This window comes from Lygodium microphyllum, chromosome 13 (genome assembly GCF_053477565.2).
Source record: "Lygodium microphyllum isolate KBCC chromosome 13, Lygodium_microphyllum_v1.1.10, whole genome shotgun sequence".
NCBI classification, from domain to species: Eukaryota; Viridiplantae; Streptophyta; class Polypodiopsida; order Schizaeales; family Lygodiaceae; genus Lygodium; species Lygodium microphyllum.
Window position 1 is genome coordinate 2037070 of NC_141147.1, and position 26213 is coordinate 2063282.

General features: G+C 39.7%; 1 protein-coding gene across 1 annotated transcript; it reads right to left on the bottom strand.

Annotated features, from left to right (window-relative positions):
* Window positions 1-5543: 5543 nt before the first annotated feature.
* On the bottom strand, window positions 5544-11264 carry LOC148026284 (Transcriptional coactivator/pterin dehydratase). The gene is made up of 3 exons (XM_087690696.1): window positions 10795-11264; window positions 10206-10401; window positions 5544-5807 (listed from the first exon to the last, which is right to left on the bottom strand). Exons 1-3 carry the CDS (start codon window positions 11227-11229, stop codon window positions 5716-5718), a joined length of 723 nt encoding a protein of 240 aa, XP_087546822.1. The 5' UTR covers window positions 11230-11264; the 3' UTR covers window positions 5544-5715.
* Between the last annotated feature and the right edge of the window lie 14949 nt (window positions 11265-26213).

The window sequence follows — 26213 nt, forward strand, 5'->3', positions numbered from 1 at the left end:
TTCCCTTAGATTGTGCCTATGGATGCACTAAAAGCAAGGTGGAGTGAAAATCTCATATTGCTGTGAGATTTGGGGTGCAAGCAAAATTGTATAAATCTTGCAAATATACCCTTTAGGGCTTCTCCATTGGATTTTGGCCATCTGAGTCTATTTTGGGCCTTGTTTTAGATACATAAAGTTATAAACAACAATTTAGGGCATACTACAATCTTGGCTATGTTAGTTGTTCTCAGGTGCATAGATTATAGATATCAAATATATAAGCTTTGAGATGTTTGTTAGTAAGAAACACAAGGTTTATTTGTAAACAAGTTGTAGATTATATATATTGTTGAGCACTCAAGGCTACCATGAGTATTGTTGTGTACATCTTGTGAAAGATTGCACAAGACTTGCTTACTATTTAGTATTGAATTTTGTCATAATGACTGAGAACAGTGGAAATCCTATTATTGAGAAGCTAGAGGAGAACAATTATTCATCGTGGAAGTTTCATGTGACAAGCTTTGTTATTGGAAGAGATCTCTATGAGTTTATTTTAGGTGAGGAAAAGGAACCGAAGATAAGTGATATCATTGTTTGTAAAAGAACTAAAGGTGTAGAAAGAATGGAATGCAAAATACAAAAAGGTAATGTATTTGTTGTCTGCAACAGTCATTGATAACACTATGTTCACGCATATCAAAAATGCAAAAAATTCACATGTAGCTTAGACAATCTTCAAAATTATGTTTTCAATAAATACAAAGACACTGAAGATTTAACTCAAGCAAGGGTTGAATACTTTGAAGAAAGGGAAGATGTCTATAAATGAGTATGTTTTAAAGGTGAGGAGCATTGTTGATGTCTTGGTAGCTAGTGATACAATGTGTGATGCACAAGGGCAATATAATAGAATGATCAAGACCATGTGGGCTTAGACCCAAAAGATATAAAACCTCCACTATCTTTAGTACTACAAGAGTAAGGAGAGTAATTTGAAGCGATAATTGAGTGGTTCCAAGACAAACTTAAGCTCATAAGAACCTAGATTCAAGATGATCAAACTTGTATGCAACATAAGCTTGCTCATTAAAATGGCCTCAAACATAGCCAAAAAGTGATTGGACTTGCAAGATAAAAATACCTCAAATATATCCAAAAAGTGGTTGGACAACCTTTTGCATAGCAAAAGGAAGGTTGTGGTAAATTTTTGCCCATACCCCTAGCAACACCTTAGGTACAACCAAAGGAGCACGAAAGATACAACTTATCTAAGATCTCCCATGTGTATGCTAGATATCCTAAAAAGATTTACTTATATCAAGTGATTGAAAGGAATGTTTCACTACATTAATTAGAAAACTCAATAACTTCCCTAATCTAACTTTCATCGCCAACCTACTATTACTTAAAGCTCCTAATAGCTCCTAATCAAGCCACTCAATCAACAATATACACTCCATGAGGATAGGCTACCAAGATTGTTCCTTGACTCCAACCCCAAAATCAATCATGTTGTGATGACATGGCTCTATCTCTCAGAAATACTTCTCCTATCCTACTACTTGGAGCTATTGGAAGACATGATGGACATAAAGTTTTCCATCAATCAAAGCTTGATAGGTGGAATTATCTTCAAGAAGGATTTGTGGTTGGGATAATTATTTAGAATCACATTGTGATTCCTTCCTACATTTAGTTTGTAGAATGTTGGAGACCTACTCAATCCAACTTGAAGCAACTAGAAGCTGTATGTAGAAACTTTCTTTGGGGAGGGGACTCGAATAAATTCAAGATTTCAAAGGTTTCTTGGCAAGTTTGCACACTTGGAAAAGACCAGAGGTGCTAGGAATTCTCACAGCAATCTTTAGTAGAATATGTTTGAAGGTGAAAGGGGGCCTTGCCTCCCATCGAAGGCATCTGTGAATTGTCATAGTTGTACAAAACTTTGATTGGGTTGAAGGATAAGACTCCCCTAAAGGTGATGAGATGTTCATCATTCAATTTGACATGGAATGATGAGGATCTATTGTTCCTATCCAACCTACCTCTAAGACAACCACAACCTAGTCAACAAATTGTACGAAAGATAGAGAATCAACTGAAGTAAGCATTAGTGGGCATATCAAGTCCAACAAATATGGTCTGGTCCACCTATTTACTTTAGTTAATTCTTCACAAAAACATTTGGACTAATGAAAAAGCTCGTATTATAGGATTGGCCATGGGAACTTTTGCTAGATGCAAGTAAGAATCAAAGTCCATGTCTCATCTATTTATAAGTTGCCTCCAAGAATAGAGGAATGCTCCACTTGCTACACAAAGTTGTATCTCCCTTTCAACCCTATAGGATTAGCTCGAAAGGAATACGATTAGGCAAGGCCAATTACCTCTCTCCAATTCTTTGGATATGTACTAGAAGAAGTTTCTTGTGGAACATGTGGCTAGAAAGAAATTCCATTGTCTTCAATGGCAAAGCTTTCAATGGGCTCATTGGTGAACACTAGGCATGTTATTTCAAGTTTTTAAACTTGGGGTGCCCATTGCAAAGGAGGAAGCCAAATTTTCACTTAGCTAGGTGAAGGTCTATATTAGAGAAACCATCACTTTACTTAGATCCAATCTATGTAATGGTTGTGCTTATTGTCAGCAGCAAATGAAATGAGCTTTGTCTTGTAACCTCCACTTTACTTCTCTATTTAATTTAGTTTCAAGCTTTCTCCTTTTTAAAAAGAGCCACGTCTTTATTGATAAGGCAAGATTTCTCAAATATATTATCCAAATGAAGAGAAAGAGAGCCTCTTTCCACTCACGTTGTCCATGTACACTTTGATTTTTCACAACTTGACTACCACGAGGAGCTTTTAGATTATCGAGTCGATCATTAATCCTCTCCTTTATTCACAACGCCATTTCCTTCTATTATTGCCTTGAAATTTGGATGATGTGGCTAGGTTTTCCCATGATGGAAGAGGTGCACTCAATGCCAAAGGTAGGTATACTTCCAATGTATGTCTTATTAGAGCCACCCTATCAAGACTTTAGGGCTGGTAAGCAAAGACACCAAGAAGTTTAGAGAAACACTTGAAAACTTTAGATTGAAAAGCAAACCATCAATATCAACTACTCATATTACTATGTTGTTGTAATAAACGTGGTTAAAAATATTTAATTTGCACAATCTTTCACAAGCTAATGTGTAGAACCAAAGAGATCAATATTTTTACAACAAAATCAACCCAAATAGAACAAAACTGTTGAGATAGCAGGAGTTAGGTCCCTATAGCCTATTTGGACAGTCCTATTTAGTGCTCAGATTGTTAGCTTTGGAACAAAGTCTGATATTTTGAGTTGACAATCTTCATACTTTTTTGGGATGCTCCACATCACGCCACACAAATATTCAGTTTAGCCATGCATAGAACTTATCAGTACACAAAGCAACACCTGATTGATCATGTCTAAACAATTCATTAACTGATCATGGTTATCAAGTTTACTCATCTCGTTTAAAAAATAAGCCACATTACAACGGCAATTTGGCAAATCTCTAACTTTAACTCACATGGCACATAATATGACACTACACACACATTTCTATCAAAAAAACCATTTTCAAATATGACACATATCCTCATAAGCAATCCAATAGCCTTAACAATGCACATTCAAGCATATAAGGAAAAGAAGAAAAAAGTAGTTGAGGAATGCAAAAGTAAAAAACCAAACTAATATAATTATTTTACCAAAGGAATCATCAAATTTCCAATTCAATAGGACACAATTATAAACTTCACGAGTTTCTTCGCACTACTTGTCACATCATAGAGCATATGGTCAAGATAACTTAGTGCTTTTCTAAAGATTAGCACTAGTTAACCTAAGTGACCCATTTTTAGACTTGTACTAAAAATTAAATTAAGTTAATAAGAAGCTTGTGTGTCAACCTCTTACTTTTTGGAAAGGACTGGACTTGAGAAAAACAAACACTTTTTTAACTCCACTCAAAAACCAAGTAGAACGGGTTAGACAATCACAACTCACCAATTTTTTCCAAACAATTATCACACACACTGCTCTTACACAAAGGGGTGACAATCCAAAGAGTGGAGACCAAGGTTTTGTATCAACCCAAGTTGCAAGGATACCAAATTTGAAGACCACAACATAGAGATATTGGAGATTTGCTAGTTGCACAAGAAACGATTTCAAATAGCTCATTGTACACCATCAAGGGCGTAAGACATTATATCCATCGATCCCAACTAGATGGAGTTATACAAGATTGCCCCATGTGTTCTTTTGTATCATCAACACATAGTAGACAATCATTCAATCACATAGCTAGTCATGGCAGTGCGCCATCCACTCATCACACTTTAGTATCATGTCATCAGCATTATATTGCAAGTCACTTTTCACTCTGCTTTCCACATTGCACTTGCCTAGATAGACTTTGATATGCAATGATTAATACCCATTGTACACAATTATATCTCATTGACCATATTGTTGTGCATACCCAACTCACAAAACAAAACAAAACATAAAATGTTTGCAACTTCAAAAAGATTCTCTCTCTCTCTCTCTCTCTCTCTCTCTCTCTCTCTCTCTCTCTCTCTGTCTCTCTCTCTCTCTCCACATATTACCCCTACATGACCCAAACGATTGTCACAATTCAAGAAACTTTTTGTCATCCATGGACCATCTAATCAAACGCACACATGCTTACTTTCATATCTACTTATATAGATTTACATTTGTGTTTAGAAGCTCTATTGGAGAAAGTGTTGATACATTAGTGCATTTTGTTTGAGGGACATTCTCCATGCATATCTTGCTCTCCTGAACTGCAATATACATTAGTGCATTTTGTTTGAGAGACATTCTCCATGCATATCTTGCTCTCCTGAACTGCAATATACATGAGGTAGGCAACTGAATTTGCTTCTGAACAATCTTATTCCAAGGTTTCAGCATCTTAAACATAATTATTGATAGCAGGTAAAGCCCCAAATGTTGGGCATGGGAACATCATTTAGGATGGTTTTTTACATTTATAATGGAATATGGAATGCCTGTTTGCATGTCTATGCGAACTCATCATTCTAACAAAAGCATGAAATGGCAACCATCATTTAAGTAGAACATTGTGTTCCACTTTCAACATTAATTGGAAACTCTTACATATGAAAACAATAAAGAAACCCTTCTAAACCAAGATTTCATGCTTTTGTCTTCCCCCCTTTTTCTGGGTGGCTTCAACAGACTAGTCTAGCATACTTGTGTTGCTCAATGCTTCTTGTGATATGCAAACCACTTTCATGTGCAGACATAAGAACTCAGAAAAGACATGGCTACGTGGCTACAAGGCTGAGTGCAGACGTGAGAGAAGTCTAATGGTGGAAGGGAAAGCAAAAGTTCAAATATGTCGAGACACCTAAACCTAGAACTGAAAGTACCAAGAGCCTGGAGATTGTGGAATTCAGCTCAGGAATCCTAAAATCAAATTCTGCACTGCTTGCATATGCCAAAAGAGAAGATGAGAACACAAGGAAGAGTTGACAGAAAAGAGCATCCACTATAAGGATCATAACTGTTGGCATAATGCCCATTCAGTATCGTGTACACAAGACTTGAATTATACAAGCATGTATGGAAAATTTTCATACACGTACAAAATCCTGGAGTCTCAACCTTAGGGGATGCAAAGAATGTGTAGATTGTCAATAATCATGCCCAAAACCGATTCCTCTTTATCAAATCAGAAGATTTTACTTGGTCTATCTTTGCTGCCAATATGAAGTTATTCTCACATAGACCACCTGAAATAAGAGAGACAAATATCGTGATTAAACAGCAAACTAAGAGAATCAGGACAAAGAAGGACAACACGACCTTTAATAGCGATCAATTTTACAAACTGACAGAGTTAGCATGAGACATTTTCCTCTAAACACAATGGCTAAGTAGTGCAAAGAAACTGCAATGAAAGAGTACCACATTGGATCCTAATAATCTAGTAGGGGCTTGTGGAGAGTAAAAGTTCCATTTTCATATCACAGCCTCAGTTTCACCAAGGTTTACCTACTAGACTTGTGTTTTGCATTTACGCAAGGCTTTTTACTTTTTTGGCACTTCCAGGCAAACAAATGGACTTTGGCAAGATGGTGCCACCGAACTGCTCATAAAGACTGATCTTCTGTCATAGGCAAGGGTATCAGGCATGCTATGATGCTACCCTTGGGCTTATGTATATTCTCCAGCTTCTATAGGATTTAAGGCACTCCTAGGATCACGCTAAGTCTACCCCAACAGCAGGAGTTCCCCTACCCTTGGTTGAAACAAGGAGCTCTTTAACTGGAATTTGTTCCTTCATGGGACAATGCTGCAGATCTCTTCACCAAAACATCAGCCCTTGGGGATCTTTCGAACGAGGTTGGTCTCCGTGATTATATCATTTTAGTGGTCAGAGCGGGATGTTAAGCCACAAGAAATTGGCATATAATTAATCATATACTTTTGCCTTTTAGAAACAGCCCTAAAAAGCATTACGTCAACCAAAAGGAGAATCTAGAAGACGTCGAGAGGCAACTGCCTCAAAAAGTAGAAGGGACTTGCTATGCACTACCACTTTTAACCCTAATTTCAGGTGCTGCGCCTGCCAGCATTTGCCATTTTCAGCATATCATGATCACCCTGAAGTTATCACCCATACTGCTGCTCTGCTATTTTCATACAGAGCTGCTACCATACTGTTGAACTTCTCCAAGATGCTTAGTTTCAAACCTGTTACTGCAGCACAGCTCCTGTTGGCTGTGGTTTTGCATCCCGCATTCCTCCATCTACTGTGTTTGCAATCAGTCTCTCTCCTTAGTGCCTTGACCCCACATCAGATTTCTGCATCTAGATCAATGGTTTGCAGCATTCAGGATCATGTATAGAGGATGACACTCTTTGATACTCATGTTAAGGCACCAAAATTAAAATTTTGAGAGAATGCACAAGTCATCTGAAGCATGAAAGAGAGAGTATGAACACTGACAGAAAGAAAGAATGCATAAACACAAGAAACTCAGAATGAACAGACAATGGAATCCATTATATGAAACCCAACGACCAGCTGATCCGCTAAGCAACAGCATTTTCCTCATTATTTTATTCAAGTCCGCCACATTTTTGGCATTGCTGGACTGCATTCAGCCAGTTTTTAGGGGTTTTTTGCTATATATAGCAAGCCCCACAGTTGGCAAATTATTGTCTTATCCAACACACTCCAACATCAGGTCCATTCCTCCGTCTTCCAGTGCTGCCATCCATCATCAGCCTGATCCGATGCCCTCACTAATGTCTTGGGCTGCGCGCAAGGATCGATCAGTCCTCTTTTGTATTCAACTATCATTCAGTTCAACACAAATTTTCTCCTCAAATTCTCTTCTTTCATTGCAGTCATTTTCTTCCCTTCTCCCTGTGTGCTCATGTTTCCTCTTCAGTTGCACACTCTCACATGGTATAATCACCAAAGTGAGGACTTGAAGACTCTACAAAGAGAAGACCAAACATAAGTTGCTGTTTGGAGCAGATTTGTCACAAAGAACATGAGCTTGCTGTTGCTTTCGGGCCTTGTATGAAGTGTGTAGGACATCTACAACTCCTCCTTGCAAGCTGTAGCTGATTTTCCCTCCATTTGCGGATCCCAACCAAACATAAGTTGCTGTTTGGAGTAGATTTGTAACGAAGAACAAAGAGAAAACCAAATATAAGTTGCTGTTTGGAGCAGATTTGTCACGAAGAACACGAGCTTGCTGTTGCTTTCGGGCCTTGTATGAAGTGTGTAGGACATCTACAACTCCTCCTTGCAAGCTGTAGCTGATTTTCCCTCCATTTGCGGATCCCAACACTAAAACACAAATTTTCCTTGTGTGTTTGCACGTTTTTAGAGAGGCATTACTACCACTTCAATGCTTTTGACGATTTCAAAGAGGAGCTTCTTCCTCCTTTTCTTGATAGGCAATCACATCAACCAGCTTGCAAAGATCAGTATGAAGAGCGACTTTGAGAGCCATCATCTCACTCTATTCAGTCAAGATCAAAGCAGCCCTCTCCCTCCCTTGCTTCTCTCCATATTTTGCCACAAGGCCCATACCTCCAGCCCTCGCATAGCCACGATGGTACTATTAGCCTGCCTGTGTTAGTCATGTCAATCTGTCATCTCCTAGTTGTGAGCTCCTATCAAAGTCTGACGGAGACATATAAGCTCTGGCAATTGAGGTGCATTTTCTTTATTTGTTGGCTTCTTGTGTGCATTCATAGGACAGAAACTGCCATGCACAGTCTACTACACCTGCCAAACATTGTCTTTGCCATCTCAGATTTTTCTAGGGTATCCCCTATATTTTCTCGCATTTTTTTCTATGTGATCAGCATTTAATGTTGGTCGGCCAGCATTTATGGCCTCTCCTAGATCAAGTCGGCCAGTTTTTTGGTACTCCAACTATTTATAGCTGCACCCCCCACTTGGCAAACACACACTCTTCAGTTTTCAGTCTTCAATCTTCCCTTTGCAAGTGCACACTCTGACACTCCAACTCTCCATGCTTTGTGCTACCATTGTCATCAACCTAATTTGGTGGCCTCCCCAACACTTTGGGCTGTGTGCAAGGACTGATCAATCCATCATCATTGTATCAGCATTCTTCTTCAGCCAGTGCAGTATTCTTCCCTCATCTTCTACTTCCTCTCTCTCTTTTTGCTTTTCTCTGTGTTTGTGTTTCTCTTCTATTGCGCACTCTCACATGGTATCATCGCCTAAGTGAGGACACAATCTGGAGGTTTCTTGCAGAAGAGCAAGTTTTCATCATGGAGGAGCAGCCCAGATTTCCAAGATGCAGATTTTCAGCCTCTGTTTTCTACGTTTATAGCCCGAACAAGTGGTAGCTTTTCTACATCAAGCAGCATCAACTTTTGCACTTTTGCTTGTATTCAATCGTTGTTGTAGGCGTCAACATATTTCTACAGGCAACAGCTTCCTCCACCTTGGCGACGGCTTTCTGCTATGGGCGATAGTTTTTGCACAGGTCCCAGTTGTTGGGAATAAAGGGTCACCGTGCCTTTTACGATGTTCAAGTGTGCACGCACCCTTATACATGTACTACATATATATATATATTATCAAGAACCTAAAGTGTACTTTGAGATTGTACCCACAACAAGTCTTGTGCTCTCTCTCTCTCTCTCACTCTCTACTCTGCACTCGCTCTCTCACTGTGCGAACCACAGCATCATGTGTCTCAATCCTCGCGCACTTAGTTGACAAACTGGTATCAGAGCTTAGGTTGTCGGAGCTACGTTACGACAATCATCAGAGCTACGTCAAGATAGTCATCATGACTGCGTCAAGCCAATTCGTCACGCTGCATCAAACAATCCATCAAACTGCGTCAGTCAGTTACACAGCTCAAACTGCAGGCAATAGTCCAATCAAGGTAATGGGACACATTTTTCATTATTTTTCAGAATTTCAAAGGTTTTCTCAATTAAACCTTTGACCCATTGATGGCGTTCGCATGCATAAGCACTGTATGAAATTTTGAGCCAAAAATTTGGGTCCCAAATTTGGGGATTTTGATCCAAAACATGACAATTTGATTCAAAATTTGCACATTTGGTTCAAATTTGCCCAGGAAATTTGGGGCTTTTCACGCTTTAGTAAAATTTCATCAATTTCACTCCTGCCTGCAGACTGGCGCTCCATTTATACTTGGAAATTTTGCCAAAAAGCTTGCTGCCTTTAGTACACATTTTGAGTGTCTGCTTATTGCAAGGGTTGAGATTTGTTTTCAAAAGTCACAGCATCCTTGCCAACAAGTTTGCTGTATGTAGAACACATTCCCTGGGCAAGGGAGGATTGAATTTTGACAGTCATTAACTTAATGTAAAATCATAAGTTAAAAACTTTGAAAGTTTGTCAGGTCTCAAGATAACAGAACATTACCACTTGGTAGGTAAAGAAAGGAATATCGAATCTTAAGAAAACAGAAGATCGCTACTTGGAAGGCCAAAAAAGGTGAAATGCCTAGTATTACAGGCACATTCTAATATGAAGGTACTGTTTTGATATGTAAAAGGATTTTATGAAACTTCTGTAAAAACATGGCCAAAGGAAGGTATCAAATCACCACTAGAACAGTTAGAAACCACACAAGAAAAGCAGGACCATATACCTATTGACTCAGTCCATATTTCTGCCCTTAGCACATGAGTTTGCTCATCTAAAGAAAGTTCCAAAGGCTGTCCCTCTGCTTCAGCAACAGGTGATATCCGATTAATCAATTCAAGCCCTGATGCATGATCCTTCAGTTTCCATTCACATTGCAGTTTGAGACCGCCTTCATCCTCAAGAAGTCGCCAGCCAACCACCTGTCCAGAAATCCAACAGTTTATTCACAACCTTTGAAGATTTGATTGTGCACAAAGGTGGACACGTATAGGTCATACACAGAGCTAGTTTTCTTTACTTGAAGGTCCATAGACATATACAGAGCTAGTTTCCTTTACTTGAAGGTCCATACACACGACGACCTAGATAAATTCCCACTATAATTCAACTGCACCTAGCTAGGTATCCAGTGCCTCCAAAGCAGAAGCTCGTGGAGTTGAACACCGTAGGAAAAAACAAGGGAAAAGAACACCTTTTACCGCATAGCAAAATGTCATAACTTCTTACGATACCTATTGGGATCTCTCTCTCTCTCTCTCTCTCTCTCTCTCTCATATACACACAAAATTCGCATATTTACAGAGGCAGGACACCTTGCGAAGTAAAGCCTTGGCTGCATCGAGGGAGAACGGGGAGAGACCAGGAGGAAGGGGGTGGCAGGAACGCTCCGCGAGGCTGAGGGCGGGGGCGGGAGGGATAAGGATGATGTGATCAGTGCTCTGGTTTCCCAGCACTTTGTCCCCGAACTTGCTCTCGATCTCCGCAGGAAAGGGGTCGCGCGCCCCAAATTCTGGGGCCCCTGCTGCCACCACCACCATCGCCCTCCGCCTCTTTTTGACGGCCTGCATCGACGCCCATCTTTCACCACCTGCTGCCGAGCTGCTCCTGCTGCCGCCGCCGGTGCAAAGATGATGATGATGATACTGAAGGGGTGGACAGTAGTATCTTGCTATCCCTTGGTGTTCAATAGCAAGAATTGCGCACAAACCTCGAGCAGCCATGACCGTTTCCATGCTCTGGGAGACCATCCAGGCACCCAAGCAGATAAGACTAAGGGTGGGTTCACACTTGCACGGTGGACAAAAGGGTGAAAAATCCCCTTTTCCACCCATCTACAAGGATTTCCCAAGAGTTGTCCGCCATCTCATTCACATTAGTGGTGGACAAGGAAAGGAGCCAAAGAGAAGACATGGCATGAAGGAGAAGTATCCGTGCTGGGCAGGCCAGAAGAGAGGAGCAAAAACTTGGCCATGACGTGTCAAAAAAGGCCCCTAATTTTTTTGGCCTTCCACCATGTGTGTGAACATACAGTTTTCCATGCTGAAATTTGATTGGCCATCTGTATTTGGGATGCCTGTTTGTCTGCCGGGTCTGAACCCACCCTAATTTAAACACATCCGACTCCCGAAGGCATGGTTTTCTCATGAGCATCGATCACATTATATTCCAAAAGAAAACTAGGTTGACACGCTCAACTAAGTTAAGGAGTATGAACTGTTCATTTTTGAAGGTTGCAAAGCCCTTCTGGCCCATTATTGGCCTGCTAGAGAATCCCAAAATATTGTAAGCATTACATTTGACAGGCAATACCATGATGCCCTATGAGCAATTTTGTAGTATCTTGCTGCATTTGATCTTGCCTCTAATTAGTCTCATGTACTTTATTTTGCAACCTAGCAGAGTTTTGTGTATTCTCCACAATGCTTGATTGATGCTATGCTTCAAAACAATGAATTGCTCTACCATTGGAGTTAACACATCCTATTTTCTCATTATTATGTGGTGTAGAGATTCATTCTCCTCCTCACAATGAGGCTATGCCCTTTTAGGTCACATTCATGAGTTTGACAATGAGGATATCCATGTATCCTACATTAGAGAAATTTTTTATGAACACGTTCTTGAGCACATTAAAGTTACTCTCCTTGGTGTCATCTAGGCTAATAAACCAACTTTGGCCTTTTTTGCCTACACATAGCCTAATATTGCTCACTTAAAGTGCCTTGATAAATCCAAATGGCATCCTCTTTAGGATATTCTTATTCCTTAAGAGTTCATTCAATTAGGGTCCATACAATGTAAGTTTGTTTCGTAAGAAACTTGGTGAGGGGTTTACCAATCAAGGCATCATCTTTGATAATGACTCAATACCATCTTATCAATTCTTGAAAGCTAATCCTTTAAGCAAATTTAGAGGTGGCCTTTCATGTGCATCCCCACCATGGCTAGATCTATTACAATTTCCTTCTTAGATAGTATGAATCCAAGGTACTCTATTTGCCACTTATTAGGAATTTGAAAATTTTAAGATCTGCATTTGACAGTCTAGCATCTTCTATATCTTCCTTTACTTTGGATCCTCTTGAAAGGTCTAGGATTTGTTGAACTTCTTCTAAGTCAATCTCCTTTTTGAGCTTGTCCAACCTTTACATCTATATGAACCTAGCCACTTCTAGTTAAGAGATCCTTACTCAATGTTCTTTCTATTACCACATTTATCATTATGTCCTCCACTAGCCTCCCTACATGCTCTACTCTCATGCGTTGATCATATTGGATAATTAACTATTGGATATCTAATGGAAAGTTAATGGGTTCAAATTCCAAGTTTTTGATGTTAGATCTTGATCTTGACATCATGATAGGATCTTTTTACTCTTTTAAGGCTTTGATGAGGTTAATGACATCAAGTAATGATATAAAGATGCAATGGGCTCTACAATGATAAGAAATGCACATAATGCTACTGATATTACTATAGTAAATCAGCCCCATTCTTATGAGCTTAACCATAAATCAATGCTAAATAGTTTTGAATCCCATGCTCAAGGTATTTTGAATGTTCAACCATATGTTGGTGACATTAATGGTCAATAAATGACATCTAGGATAGTAGATTCCGAGTAGAAAATGGGTCTATAGAGAGGTGCAGTAGAAGCTAGTTTACCACGTCACTCTATACGTGTGAGATGGCTAGCACAAAGGTTGACATATGGTGGATTTGCAGCTACATATCATGCATACATGTTAAATGTCCTGGAAGAAAAAGAGCCTAAGAAATTTGAGGATGCAATGGAGAACCCTTAATGGGTACAAGCCATGGATAAGGAGATGGATCCTTTAGAGTAGCAAGGTACATGGTCTCTTGTTGACTTGCCCGATGGAAAAAATGTTATTGGATGCAAATGGTTATATAAGATAAATCATAACTTTGATGATAGTGTGAATGGCTATAAGGCCAGACTTATTGCCAAAGTTTATGCTAAGTAGAGTGGCATTGATTATGAAGATACTTTTAGTATAGTGGCTAAGATGGCTACCGTTCACATAATGGTTGCATTTTTGACAACCAATAGGTGGAAGATGCATCAAATGGATGTGAAAAATGCATTCTTGAATCTAGAGTTGATTGTTGAAGTGTATATACAGTAGCACCATGGATATGAGGATTAGAGATATCTAGATAGGGTATGCAAATGGCATAAGATAATTTATGGATTGAAACAAGTGCCAAGTTCATGTAAATGCATGTGCACATTGCTTGATCCAAATATAAAATGGGTCCAAATATGTACAAGTGTATGGTAAGAAGTCTCATTTACCTTACCATTACACGACATGATGATCTCAACTACACATAGTTGGAGTTGTGAGTCAATTTATGCAATCACCCACGAAACCATATTTAGATGCAATACATAGGATTGTGTGCTATGTGAAGTCTAAAGTGGATTATGGAATACATTATAGGGCAAACATTGAGCCCATACTTTATGCCTACACAAATGTAGATTGGGCAGCTAGTACAGATTATTAGAGATCAACATTAGGATATGTATTCAATCTATTAGGTGTAGTATTTTCATGGATGTCAAAGAAGGAACCTACCATTGATCTTTCTTCTACAAAGGTTAAGTATAGAGGGGCAGCAAATTGCAGCATGTGAGATGTAGCTTGCTAGAGCAGATTAGCTATGACATAATGGACCATGTAGCTCTTTACTGTGATAGCATTAGCAACATCATGCTAGCTAATAACCCAGCATTTCATGCTTGCAAAATCACATAGACATCCATTACCACTTCATTCATGAGAAGGTGCTCAATGGAGAAGTAGACCTACATTTATGTATCTACTAAGTAATAGGTTGCAGATATATTCACTAAGTCATTGCCCCGAGAGAAACTAGACTACTTTCAACAAGCTATGGGAGTACACAGCTTGAGCAATGCAAGCTCAAGCACTCATCCTCCTATGACTTGAGCTTGAGCTGTGTAAAGTAGGCAGTGGTGGCATTGGGAAGCACTGGGGCCATAGCGTGTATTCAAAGAAATTATCATTTTTGATGGGCGCGTATCTTATCATTAAATGCGTTGTCGTGCTGCTACGTGCACACCATGTAAAAAAAATCTAGAGTATGGCTTTCTTATTGATTTAGATAGCCAATGCCATTCTAGACATTAGTGTTAGTTTTGGACAAGTTTTAGCAAAATTTTGATATTTTTTATATTATCTCTTATAAAAATCCATAAAACTATAGATAACTTCTAGATTAGGATGACATGTGAAAGAAAGCATGTAGCTTTCAACCAATTTGAGAGGTTTATGTAAAAAGAGAGATTGAAAAAATCGCGCGACGTGCGATCACTGTTTTCAGGCAATGAACAACACTCCAAAGTGGGAGATGAAGAAGGAGGGATATGGCTGAATTCTGGCTAGTAGGTGCCCTGGTATTTTACCCCCCTTTTAGAGCCAATGGAAGCATTAGATTGGCGATTTGAGCAGCATAGAGGAAGTTGGAAACTCTATTAACATCTTCAAGAACTTGGCTTGAAACCTTCAACCCTTCTCTTATCTCTACCATATTTGGAGTCTAAGCTCTTGAACCCCCATACATTCTTCTCTCTTAAACCCATGTGATTGACTGTGAAGTACCTCTTGAACCTTTAAACATTCACTATAATCTACTTATCTCTTGAAGACACTTCTCCATCTATCTTGTCCAATTTTCTTGCCCAACCCTTGTGGTGACCTTCAACCCAACATGAAGGTCAGTGTAAGAGAACTCCAAGATGGGGGATTCTTCAGGAGATACTCTACAACAGTTGCATACTGTAGCAGACTCAACAACAACAAATCCAAATGTTACAACAACAACAACAACAAAGGCAAGACGAAGAGAAGATTGATTCCACAGCTATTAAGGCCCTAGAGGAAGTTGGGCGAGAATTAAAAAAATTTAATGGTCAAAATGGTTCTGTTTTCATTCGCTTGTATGTTGAGAAAATACTCATCTTTGGTGTACCGCAACATGCATGGAGTCACTATTTTGCCAGACTAGTCAACCATGGTCTTCAAGAAAGAATCCATGGTCTATTTTAGCGAGATGCGGATTGGGCTACATTCAATAAATCCCTCTGCAAATAATTGGGTATGTGTATATATTAAAGTGATGGGTGTTTACTTTGACAATTCAATGATACCAGACCAAATCAAACAAAGAACACAATTGTGATGAGAGGTGACAGTGCCTATCTTCAAACTCATGTTTCTCAATGTTGGGGTCGTAAGCGTGCCTAGTATTTCCCTTTGACTCATGCCTCTTCCTATGGTGATATTTGCATTATCACTCCCATACTAGTTTGAGGTCATACTCTTGAGGTCAAAGTGGCTAGAGAAGGTAGTAATGACAAGCATCTAGGTGCTGGCATTGCTCTTAAACATCCTCTTGCTGATAGCCGGTGAACGTGCTCTCGCAAGGCAATGTTTTCCTTCCATACTATTATGACCTTTTCTTGTTGTTGCAATGCATTGAGATCTAGACCACAACATTGTGACTAATCTCCAAAATAAGTTATACTAGATGGTGCTAGGCCACATTTGTAGCCATACTCCTTATTAGGAATGGTCACAAAAGGACCAACACTAGGGGAGGGGGCCAAGTCAAGTTAGTGTATCAGTTGTAGTAGTCATAGCTTAAGCCATAGTTCCAATTGTTTGAGAAGATGACTCCTCTTGAGCTTGCTTCACTCCTCATAAATAGCTCTTCAATATGGCGAGGTGATTCTTGAAGTCGAGTTTGCTCTATTGTTTGGTGGACCCTAACCCCATTGGGGCACTAGCCAGTCATGGTTGATCAAGATGTAAGTATACACCTTCTTGCTCTATTACCAACTATTTTGAGCCCTTTTCCTCAACAACAAGCTCTTGATCACTCATAGTTGGTACTATTACATGTATCCACCTATGTGTCTACTATATCCAAATAGACCAAATTGGTAATAATGCCTTGACTTTGAGTTTGGGGGGCTGCTGCTCAGCCCTAATGGTGGCAAAAATCAAACCTACCCTCCTATAGGCCTAACTAAGTAATGTTGCAGCCCCCAAACAAGCAAGATCCAAACTAGATTGGGGCTCCTCAACCTGTAGGCACTAGGAATAAAAATATCAAGTGTTGTTTGCATATTAGCCATATTGTTCTGATAGCAACAAATCAATTTTCCACCTTCTTCTACTCATTTAGCATTCTCCCCTAACACCTCTATCCCCAGTAGAGGCAAAGATGATCTTCCAAGAAGAACATAGAGCACACCTTCTTGGAGACATTAAAGGTCTTGGTGCCTACAAGTATAGAGCCTCCAAGAAAAAATCAAATACCTCCTATTTTGCTTTGTCAGAATTTGGCATCCCACTAAGTCTATATTCACCCAACACAAGAGGTCCCAAAAAATCATGTATCTATGGAATGCTAAGGGTAGTGGGTGGTTCTTGTCTCCACTAGTAGGCAACATTAACCATCCTAGTGGCATCACACAATAAGATCATAATGAGTCCTACCTAGTTGCACCATAGTGCTTTGACAAATTCGTGCAATAATAGCCTCAACCTCTGGATGTGCAAAGATCATGCTCTATAGTAAGGAGATGAAGGCCTCCAAGTGTAGAGAATGAACCCATGGTTGTATGGCCTCTAGTCAATCTGGTAGCATAGGCACCACGTTGTCAAAGGCCACTGTACTGACAACCATGGTGTCAAGGAAAATCATATAAAAGATAAAGTGAGAAGGAAGTCCAAAGAATGATGAGAGAGGTAGAGCACAAAGCAACCAAAGAGAAATGAGTTCAAGTGCAAAGAAGAAGGACATTTTGAATGTTGTTTGACCAATGATCAGGGGTTGAAAAGTATGTGCCAATGCATGTTTTCCATGTTAGCAACTTGCCCCATGAGGCATCATTAGTACCACTCACAAAAAAAAGCATCATACTACCACCAAAAGGAATGACTACACAAAGTAATGGACATGAGGCATTAATGCTTGCCACATAGACCACATAATCCATGGTCGGAGCTATTTTGGACCTAGAGAGCCATGACCATTGGAACTAGAATATCAGGTGCTGTGTTGGTAGAGCGAAGAAGTAGAGAGTTCAAAAACTCATTAGAACTATCTAACAAGGGGAAAGGGCACATCAATCCCTCTACCTATTAATGTCTCAAACCAAAACCCATTAATATTATGAGAAAGAAAATTTCCTTGAAGATTACTAAGATAAAAGACATTGGATTCGGTACATGGAAAACCCAGAATGGTCTGCTTGACTAGAATTTGAGTTTTTCCAAGAGTTTTCCTATCTGAGTGTTGAAAACCAAGACCATCTAACCACGTTTAAAGAGTCACTTCTTGGATAGGTGATTCTTTTACTACTTTTCCATAGCCACCTTGTATGGATTATGAGGACTCTCAATTTGGTCTTTATCTAGTTGGTTGAGAACCTCCAATCCAATTGAAAGGGAGAGACTCGTTCAGAAGGAGCCAATCTAAGATCGCAATTTGCAAATTGGGAACCATAAATTCCAAGGAGTAATTGCTTCTAGACCAAAAGCCAATTTATACAAATAAAGACTTGTAACTATCTTATATGAAGGCGAGTAAGCCCACAGCATGGCCAAAAGCTTACTATTCCAATCCTTTTGATGATGCTCCACCAACTTGGTCGGAATCTTGCACAAAGTTTTATTGGTTGATTTGGCTAATCCATTGCCTAATAATAGTAAGGGGAGGATTTCTTATGAATCACCAAGAAGAGGGTAGTGACACATTTAATCATGTTGTCATCATGTTGGGGGTCGAAGGTCTACCACCGGGGTTTAGAGCAGAAGAGGAGTGAGGGATTCAAGGTTAGGAGAGGGAGAAAAGAATGGGGTTTGATAAGTCTTGGGCTTTAGAGATGATTCAATTGGAGAAGAAGACCTCAAGATTTTACATATACTTAGCATACACATGAATGGAATTAAAGACTTTGACTTGATTACATCAAATACATATGAGGTTAAAAGACCAATACATATAGAGATTTTATCTTAGATTTAGTCCAAATACATATTTCAAATGCAAGCCCAAACGGTTTCAATTTCATGAATGCCAATGATCAACAACTCCAAGATACAATTATTTGAGTGGTAGACTCCACTACTTCCAAGACATAGTCCAAAAACTCTTGAAATGCACTGACAAAGCTTTTAATTCACTTCAGCCCTATTTTATAATAGTAATTTCCAGCCCATAAACAAGCTCCAAAAATGCACATAATCTCAAGAATAAGCCTCTCTAATCACTCTCAAATGAAGCCCTGATGTTTAGAGGTCAATACTATCAATTGCAACCACATAAATCACTTGATTTTCCTTCAAGAAGACAAGAACAATGGGCTGCCCTATTTATGACAGGTTTTAGCAGTCCAAAACAGCCCCATACACCTCCAAAATCTCCCCTTTACTTGCCCCAAAGTCACTCAAGTACTTGGGCACAAGAATGGCTTCAATGGATCATGAATATGGTAAGAGAATGGAAGAAGACATATATAAGAGCAGGCTGAATACTTTATCTCTTGTTTTTCCCTTTTTATGGACTTTCATACCACTCATTTTCGTCATACCAAATGGATAGGCAAAAAGGACTCTCACCTTCTTTGTTTGTATCTCCTCTTTAGCTTCAATTTGCTCAGTGTTTGCATGCTTTGGAGCATGCACCATAGCCTTCAGCTCTCCCTCCATCTGCCATAGGTACATAGGCCCAAAAATTGCATCGAAAAATGCGGGTTGCTCTTCTCCTCAGCTACCACACAAAAATTGACCATATAGTTCACTTACAAGTCACAGAAGTTCATTATTTCAAGTCCCATACAAACCAAGTGGACTTTTGGGCACTCTTTTTTATTTCCAAGCAAATACTCCTCATGAACCAATGTGACATAACCTGTAGACTGTCAATTACCTCCTGTTGATCAAGTTGAGGGTCCCCATAGACTTAATTTTTGTCAATTTACATGATACAAACTAAAAATTGCATGTCAAGCTACAAAGGAACTTATGAGATTAAATGATATCTAAGTCAAATGTTGGGAAATAATGACTGAATTATGTATGAAAGTTTCTCATGTGAATCCTAATGAAGTTCTTCTGCAAACATAAGAACTCCATGATTTATACCATGAACAGGAATCTCTTTGACATTCACCCCCTCCTAACCTGCACATCCTCTGGCATGTGCCATTTAAAATTGCAGGTTAAGGAGGCTCTTCTTTTGACATATCTTCATCTTCATCCTCTAAGTCTTCTTCTTCTTCTTCCTTGTCTTCAAGTAAATGGCTCACATCCAAGTCATAAAGCTCAGTAGAAGACTCTCTTCATTTGAAGAGCTTGATACGTTTGCCGGCTATTGGTATCTTGACCATGGTCCCATCCATTTCAGCCAAAGTGTAAGTAGCATTATCATGTACCACCTTCACCACATATGGTCCAAACCATCGCTTCGCTAGCCTCCTATGAGCACTATACTGATTGTCCAGGCTACTGTCATAGACAAGTACCCAATCATTTTCTTGGATAGCTCTCGGACGGAGTCAATGACACTTGTCAAACCTCTTCTTATTATTCAACATTACTGCCTTTAGCATTTCAATAGCTGACTTGACATCCTTTGGCCTTCTTTCAAGCTGCCTTATGCGCAAAATCAGCAGCTCTTCTCTATTTATGCCTTCATCCCAAGTAAAGATAGTCCCTGTGATAATAGACTCCTCAATAGGCATAATAGGTGGCTGCCCATATATTAGTTCCGTTGGCATATAACCTGTTACTGCACTATGGGTAGTTCTATCAGCCCATAACGCGAATGGAAGCATTTTAGGCCATTCTCTCATCTTCCCTCTGCAAGACTTTTCCAAAGCTTTGAGAATCGATTGATGACCTCTTTCACTCTTACCATTGCCTTCAGGACTGTAGGCTGATGTAAGAGATAGCTTGATTCCCAATTGAGCAAAGAAATGGTGAGCCTCTTCGGCATCCAATTCTCCTCTATCAACAGTTACTTTGGCAACACAGCCATACCTGCAAAACACTTCTTCAAGTAAAAATCTACAAATAGCTTGATTGGACTTTGTTGTCAAGGCTCTTCCTTCCACTTGATTTGTGAGATCTTATCTAGAAAGCACTAGATATCTCATGTTCCAAATTCCTGTAGGCATAGTTACTAAATCAACAACCCATCTATAATGAATAGATAAAGGAAAGGTAGGCTGAAGCCCATCTCTATGCTTAACCATAGAGTACATTTGACAAACATGACAAGTCTCAACAAAATGCTCAACATCTTTATACATGTTTTGCCACCAAAATTTCTCTTTTATTTTGGCAAAAGTGCCCCATATGCCTCTATGGCCAGCCAATAGTCTTTCATGGAATTCTTGCATGACCTGTCTTTGAGTCTTCTTGTCTCCTAGGACACGAACAGGCACTCCTCCTTTCTTCTTTGCATGTCTCGAAAGGTAGCCATCTTTGAGAAAGAAGCCATAATCCTTTCTCATGATTCTCTTGAATTCTTCATTATTCCAATCTTCCTTCTTTGTCATAGTGCTCAAGAATTGGCCAATTTTTAGCCAATCATCTGCATAATATTCTTCCTTAAAATGAGAGCAAAATAAAACAAAACATTGAGCATGCTTTCTTTTAGCTGCCAACCGTCCTTCCATGGTTCTTTCTTCTTTCTTTGCTATTGTAAATTTTGTTACAGCAGATGTACCTACTATACTTGCCATAGTTAATGATGTACTTGCATTTATGATAGTTGTACCATCATTAAGAATAGCTGTACTTGCTATTTTTAGATTTGACCATGCAATTACAGCATCATTTTCAGCAAATATAGACTCTGTTTCTTCCACATCCATCATCTCTTCTTCATTTTTATATCTAACACGTGAAAGCATGTCAGCAACTAGATTATCCCTTCTTGCAATATATTTCAATTCAGGATTTAAGGATTTAATATAGGCTATCCATCTTAGCATAGCTATGTCAGGAGTGGAATAGTTGGCAATCATGCCCAAGAGTGGAAGACAATCTATTCCAATTACTACATGTGCGGCCATGAAGTACTCCCGATCACACTTCAATGTAGTTACTACTCCCCAAAGTTCTCTTTTAATTTGAGCATACCTTCTTTGACGTTTATTAAGAACCTTCGCTCCAAAGTGGATTGCATATCTGTTGCCCTCAAGATCATCTTGACCGACTGCCCATCCTATCCCAATAGGACTTGTGTCTACCGTGAGTATGATAGGCTGTCCATTAGAGTATTCAGCCCTCTTCAAGGTGGGGGCTGAAATCAACAATTTCTTCAATTTTCGAACAGCTTGACTATGCTCTTTTTCCCAAATAAACCTTTGGCCTTTTCTTAACAGTTGATAAAGATTTTCAGCAACATGAGCAAAGTGTGGGATCCAAATAAGATAGAAAATACACGCTCCAAGAAATCTTCTCACCTCCGAAACATTTGTGCATATATCCCGCATTTTACTGATAGTATCAATCTTGACTGGAGAAGGCTTTCGGCCATATGGGCCACACATATGCCCAACCACAAGAACTTCTTCAACTCCAAAAACGGATTTAGCTCTTAAAAGAGTAAGATGAACTTCTTCCAGTTTAGACAAGATTTGAGCACAATCATTAATATGATCAGAAACAAACTTGCGGTATCCAAGCTCATTGAGCTCTTCATTCTTCTCATGAATTTCACATCTTTTGATCGGTACATCATCAAGGACAGGAAGATTTAGTTGGGGAATAAAATCTCTCAATACTTTATGCATGGCATTCATCATGTGAGCCACTGAATTTGTAGCTTCTTGAGGTAGAGTACACATGCGGACTAAACCAAGAGGCATCTTCATTGTGGTAATGTCTCGGCTCCCCAAAGCAAGCTAAAATTTGTCATGGCCCGAATATAAATCACCCATGGAATAAATTTCTCTACCTGGAAAAGCCTCAGCAAATTCATCAACAATTGGCCCTGAATCAACATTTCTAATAGCGACTTTATTGACAGGTTGTAAATCTTGAATGAATCACAAAGAACCATTCTTCTTAGGTACGGTAAACCATCGGTTAGAATACGGAGCTGAAGATGGCTCCAATATTCACATCTTTATCTTTTCATTTAAAAGCTCCAGTAACTTAGGCAAATGAACCCTTGGTACCAGAATTGGTTTAGGATTCCAAGGGATGTGTGGGATCGTGAAGATCACCATTGGTGCCACAACACTTGGATCCACACAGCCAATTTCATGAGGCTGAAATGAAAAAGCTTTTCCATGTTTCTTTAATATCTGCATAAAGGCTTGCTTTTCATCTGGCAAGAGAAAAGAGTCTTCACCAATTTTTAGCTCCTGTAGGCTTTCAGCTGTAAATTGGTGACCAATATCTTTGGGGCCACGAAGACTTGGCTGTTTGGATGCCCTTTCAGCCAGTCCCTCACTTTCGGGAGGTAGTGGAGTTGCCACCGGCTTGACCTTCTTGTCAACTGTCTTGTACTTCATTTCTACTCTTGCCTCATCCCTGTTTGGCTATCCAAAAGCTTCATGATCAACAAATTCTTGAATTATGTCATAAATATCCAATGTGCATACCTGTATGGACTGATTTTCAGCCTGATTTTCAGCATGAACAACTGCATATATTTCGGCCAATGTATCATTATAAGTTAGCCCATAAAATAGTCCTGAAATTTCTTCATTTTCAAGTTTCTTTCAGCCCTATTCATGGCTGAAAATTGTTTATAACAACCCACACTGTTGGCCATAAATACGTGCAAGTCAGCTTTTGGCATAGCCCCCTTTACATGTGGAGGCAAATTTTTATGACATGAAGCACTGCCATAGCCTCTACTTACAGCAGTGCAACCCAAAAACCCTTAAATTCTCGGGCATTAGGAGGCGCAGGATGATCTCTCAATCGATCTCTATTCTGGTGATGATTTACACATACAGTCAGAAATTGGACAGGTTTGTCATTATCCTTATCTCTATCCGAACATATGATGAACCATCATCAAGGGCCTTTGTCTCCAAACGAGACTCAGAAATAAAAGGTTGACCAAGAATGATAGGATAGCTACAGGAATCTTGAACAAAGAAATGAAATTCATCTTTTACATTACCAATAGTAGCCTGTACATAAGGACATCCCGCATAGAGATCGCCAGAAGAATTATTGGCTGCTTTCATGAGCCATCTCGGATCCACATCTATGGGCCATCCGCCATTCTAATAGACTTCTTGACATGACGTTGATCTCCGATCCATGGTCTATAAGGGCAATGCATGGAGTCTCTCTTTCTCCAATCTTGACAATGGTTTTGGTGGTCGCCCTTGCCCAATGGGTACGGGAGTAGTGATTACTTGGAATAAAATGAGCATCAATTTCTTCTTGCATGTTGTGAAGACGAGCTTCTTTCTTATTCATGGGCTACTCTTTGGATTGAGAAGACCCCACCATAACATTCTATGCAATAGCTTCTTCAATTTCTGCTTCATATATGTCTTCATCTTTGGCTTCTATGGCTGCAATCAATTCTTTGATTGCCTCCAATCAAATCCCTTGAGTATTCAGCTTCTCTTCATCCTATAAATACACATGAAGAGCTTGCAAAAAAGCATGCATAGATTTTTCAGTGTCTTCACTAACATATTGTCTTTTTCGTTTAATTACATCAATTATTACATCATTAAATCCTCGTTTTGCAATTCCGAGAATTTCACCCAATGTAAATTCAATTTTGCTTCCAAGAATCCTTTCTTCTAGGATCCGCTTGAGATCCGTCTCGCAATCTCTATGTCAGACTGCAGCTTGTAGCCGGGATGTTTACCTTTTCTCTTTCCTTCCGTCTTCTTTGCTTGTGGGGAATTTTCCATATCATGCTCTAGCGGTGGTGGTGGATTTTCAGCAGCCTTCTGTTGATCTGGTTTACTTCTTGTCACACATTTGGTTGGCCCCGAAGAGGAGGAATCGGCAACATCTTCATCTCTTCATCTCTTTTCTTCTACCATAGCTTATTGATTATTGATTTCAGCCAACCGAGTGAAAGCTGAAAATGAATCAACTGGCTCGGTCCATCCGATTCTTCCTCGAATGCATTGACTGGCAGTAGTTAAATCATCTTTGGATGCCTTGCCTCACCCCATGCAATCTAAGGCTTGCATCCACACTTTAGATTTTACATTAGCTTTACATGCTTTAACAATTTCATTAGTTGGCTCAATTTGTAGCCCATAGGTAGCTGCATTAACAGCTGCATAGGCTATTCTTCTTGCCAAATCCTCCAATCTTTTCTTCATGCCACCGTTACCAAAATTTGGCTCAAGAGGAAGCCCAATTTTGGTCGCATGAATTTTACCATCCTTCCAAAAGACTAATTTTTGTGCCTCAGCTTCATGGAATACACACCCGATACAACGTCTTTTGAAGCCTTCTCGTAGGGTCTTTGGGTAGTTGTCTGTTCTCTTTCTTTCACTTTCACATCAAGCCTTTCCACCTTGGAATTAATCTCTATTAGATTAAGATGGAGATCCCACATGCTCTTGATCAGCTCGTCCATAACATCCTTCTTTGGAGGTGGAACAGCAGGATTTCTTGGTTGCTCGGCCATAGAGACAGCAGTTCGAGATACAAGAACAGGCTCTTTCATGGAATCAAATGGTGCAGAGGTAGACCTCCACCTTAGGCGCATCCGCTCTCTCCAAGGAATCGTATTAACTGCTTCAGTGACATCACCCCAAGCAGTCTTCAATCCCGTGTCAGAGTCAGGATATTCAAGCCGATCAGTTAGCTTCTCTTGAAGAAAAGAATCCCAGCCTTTAGAAACAATTCAATCTTCTGGCTCTCCATACTCTGCTGATCATCAGGATCTAGCTGAGCAAATTTGCTTTCAAATTCATGGTGAAGAGCAATGGCAGTTAGTCCCTTATTGGGCCTTTCAACCCATTCAGTGAAGATTTTCTTCGTCATGAGGCTAGAATCTTTAGGAAAGAATTCTTCTCGAAGAGCCTTCTTGAATGCAGACCATCCCGCATCTTTTTGAAAAAGACCATGAATCCGGTCACGTCTTGGAGGCCATGCACGGCCAAATGGGCAAAGTATCACCTCCAAGCATGATGAGGGACTCCAAAGAAGACCATCTTGTCAGTATAGAGGCAGATAAAAGAGGACACATTTTTCCCATTAAATTGCTTAAGCTCCTGCCCAACTACTTTCAAAGCTTTAATGGCAGCGGCATCGTTCCGCTCTTCATCTTGTCTCCACAGTTGCTGTAGTTGAATCTGCTGTTGAAATTGCAATTATTGTTGTTGGCTCTCTTGCATCAGACGAACCAACTGCTGCAAGGCATCTCCTCCCGAACTTGATTATTCTCCCATTGTACTTTCTCTTCTGCAGAGCCGACCTTCACGTCAGGTCCACCATTGTCGTCGTGTTGGGGGTCGAAGGTCTACCACCGGGGTTTAGAGCAGAAGAGGAGTGAGGGATTGAAGGCTAAGAGAGGGAGAGAAGAATGGGGTTTGATAAGTCTTGGGTTTTAGAGATGATTCAGTTGGAGAAGAAGACCTCAAGATTTTACATTTACTTAACATACATGAATGGACACTACAAGGATTTAAGCCTATAGTGACGGCGGGTAGCG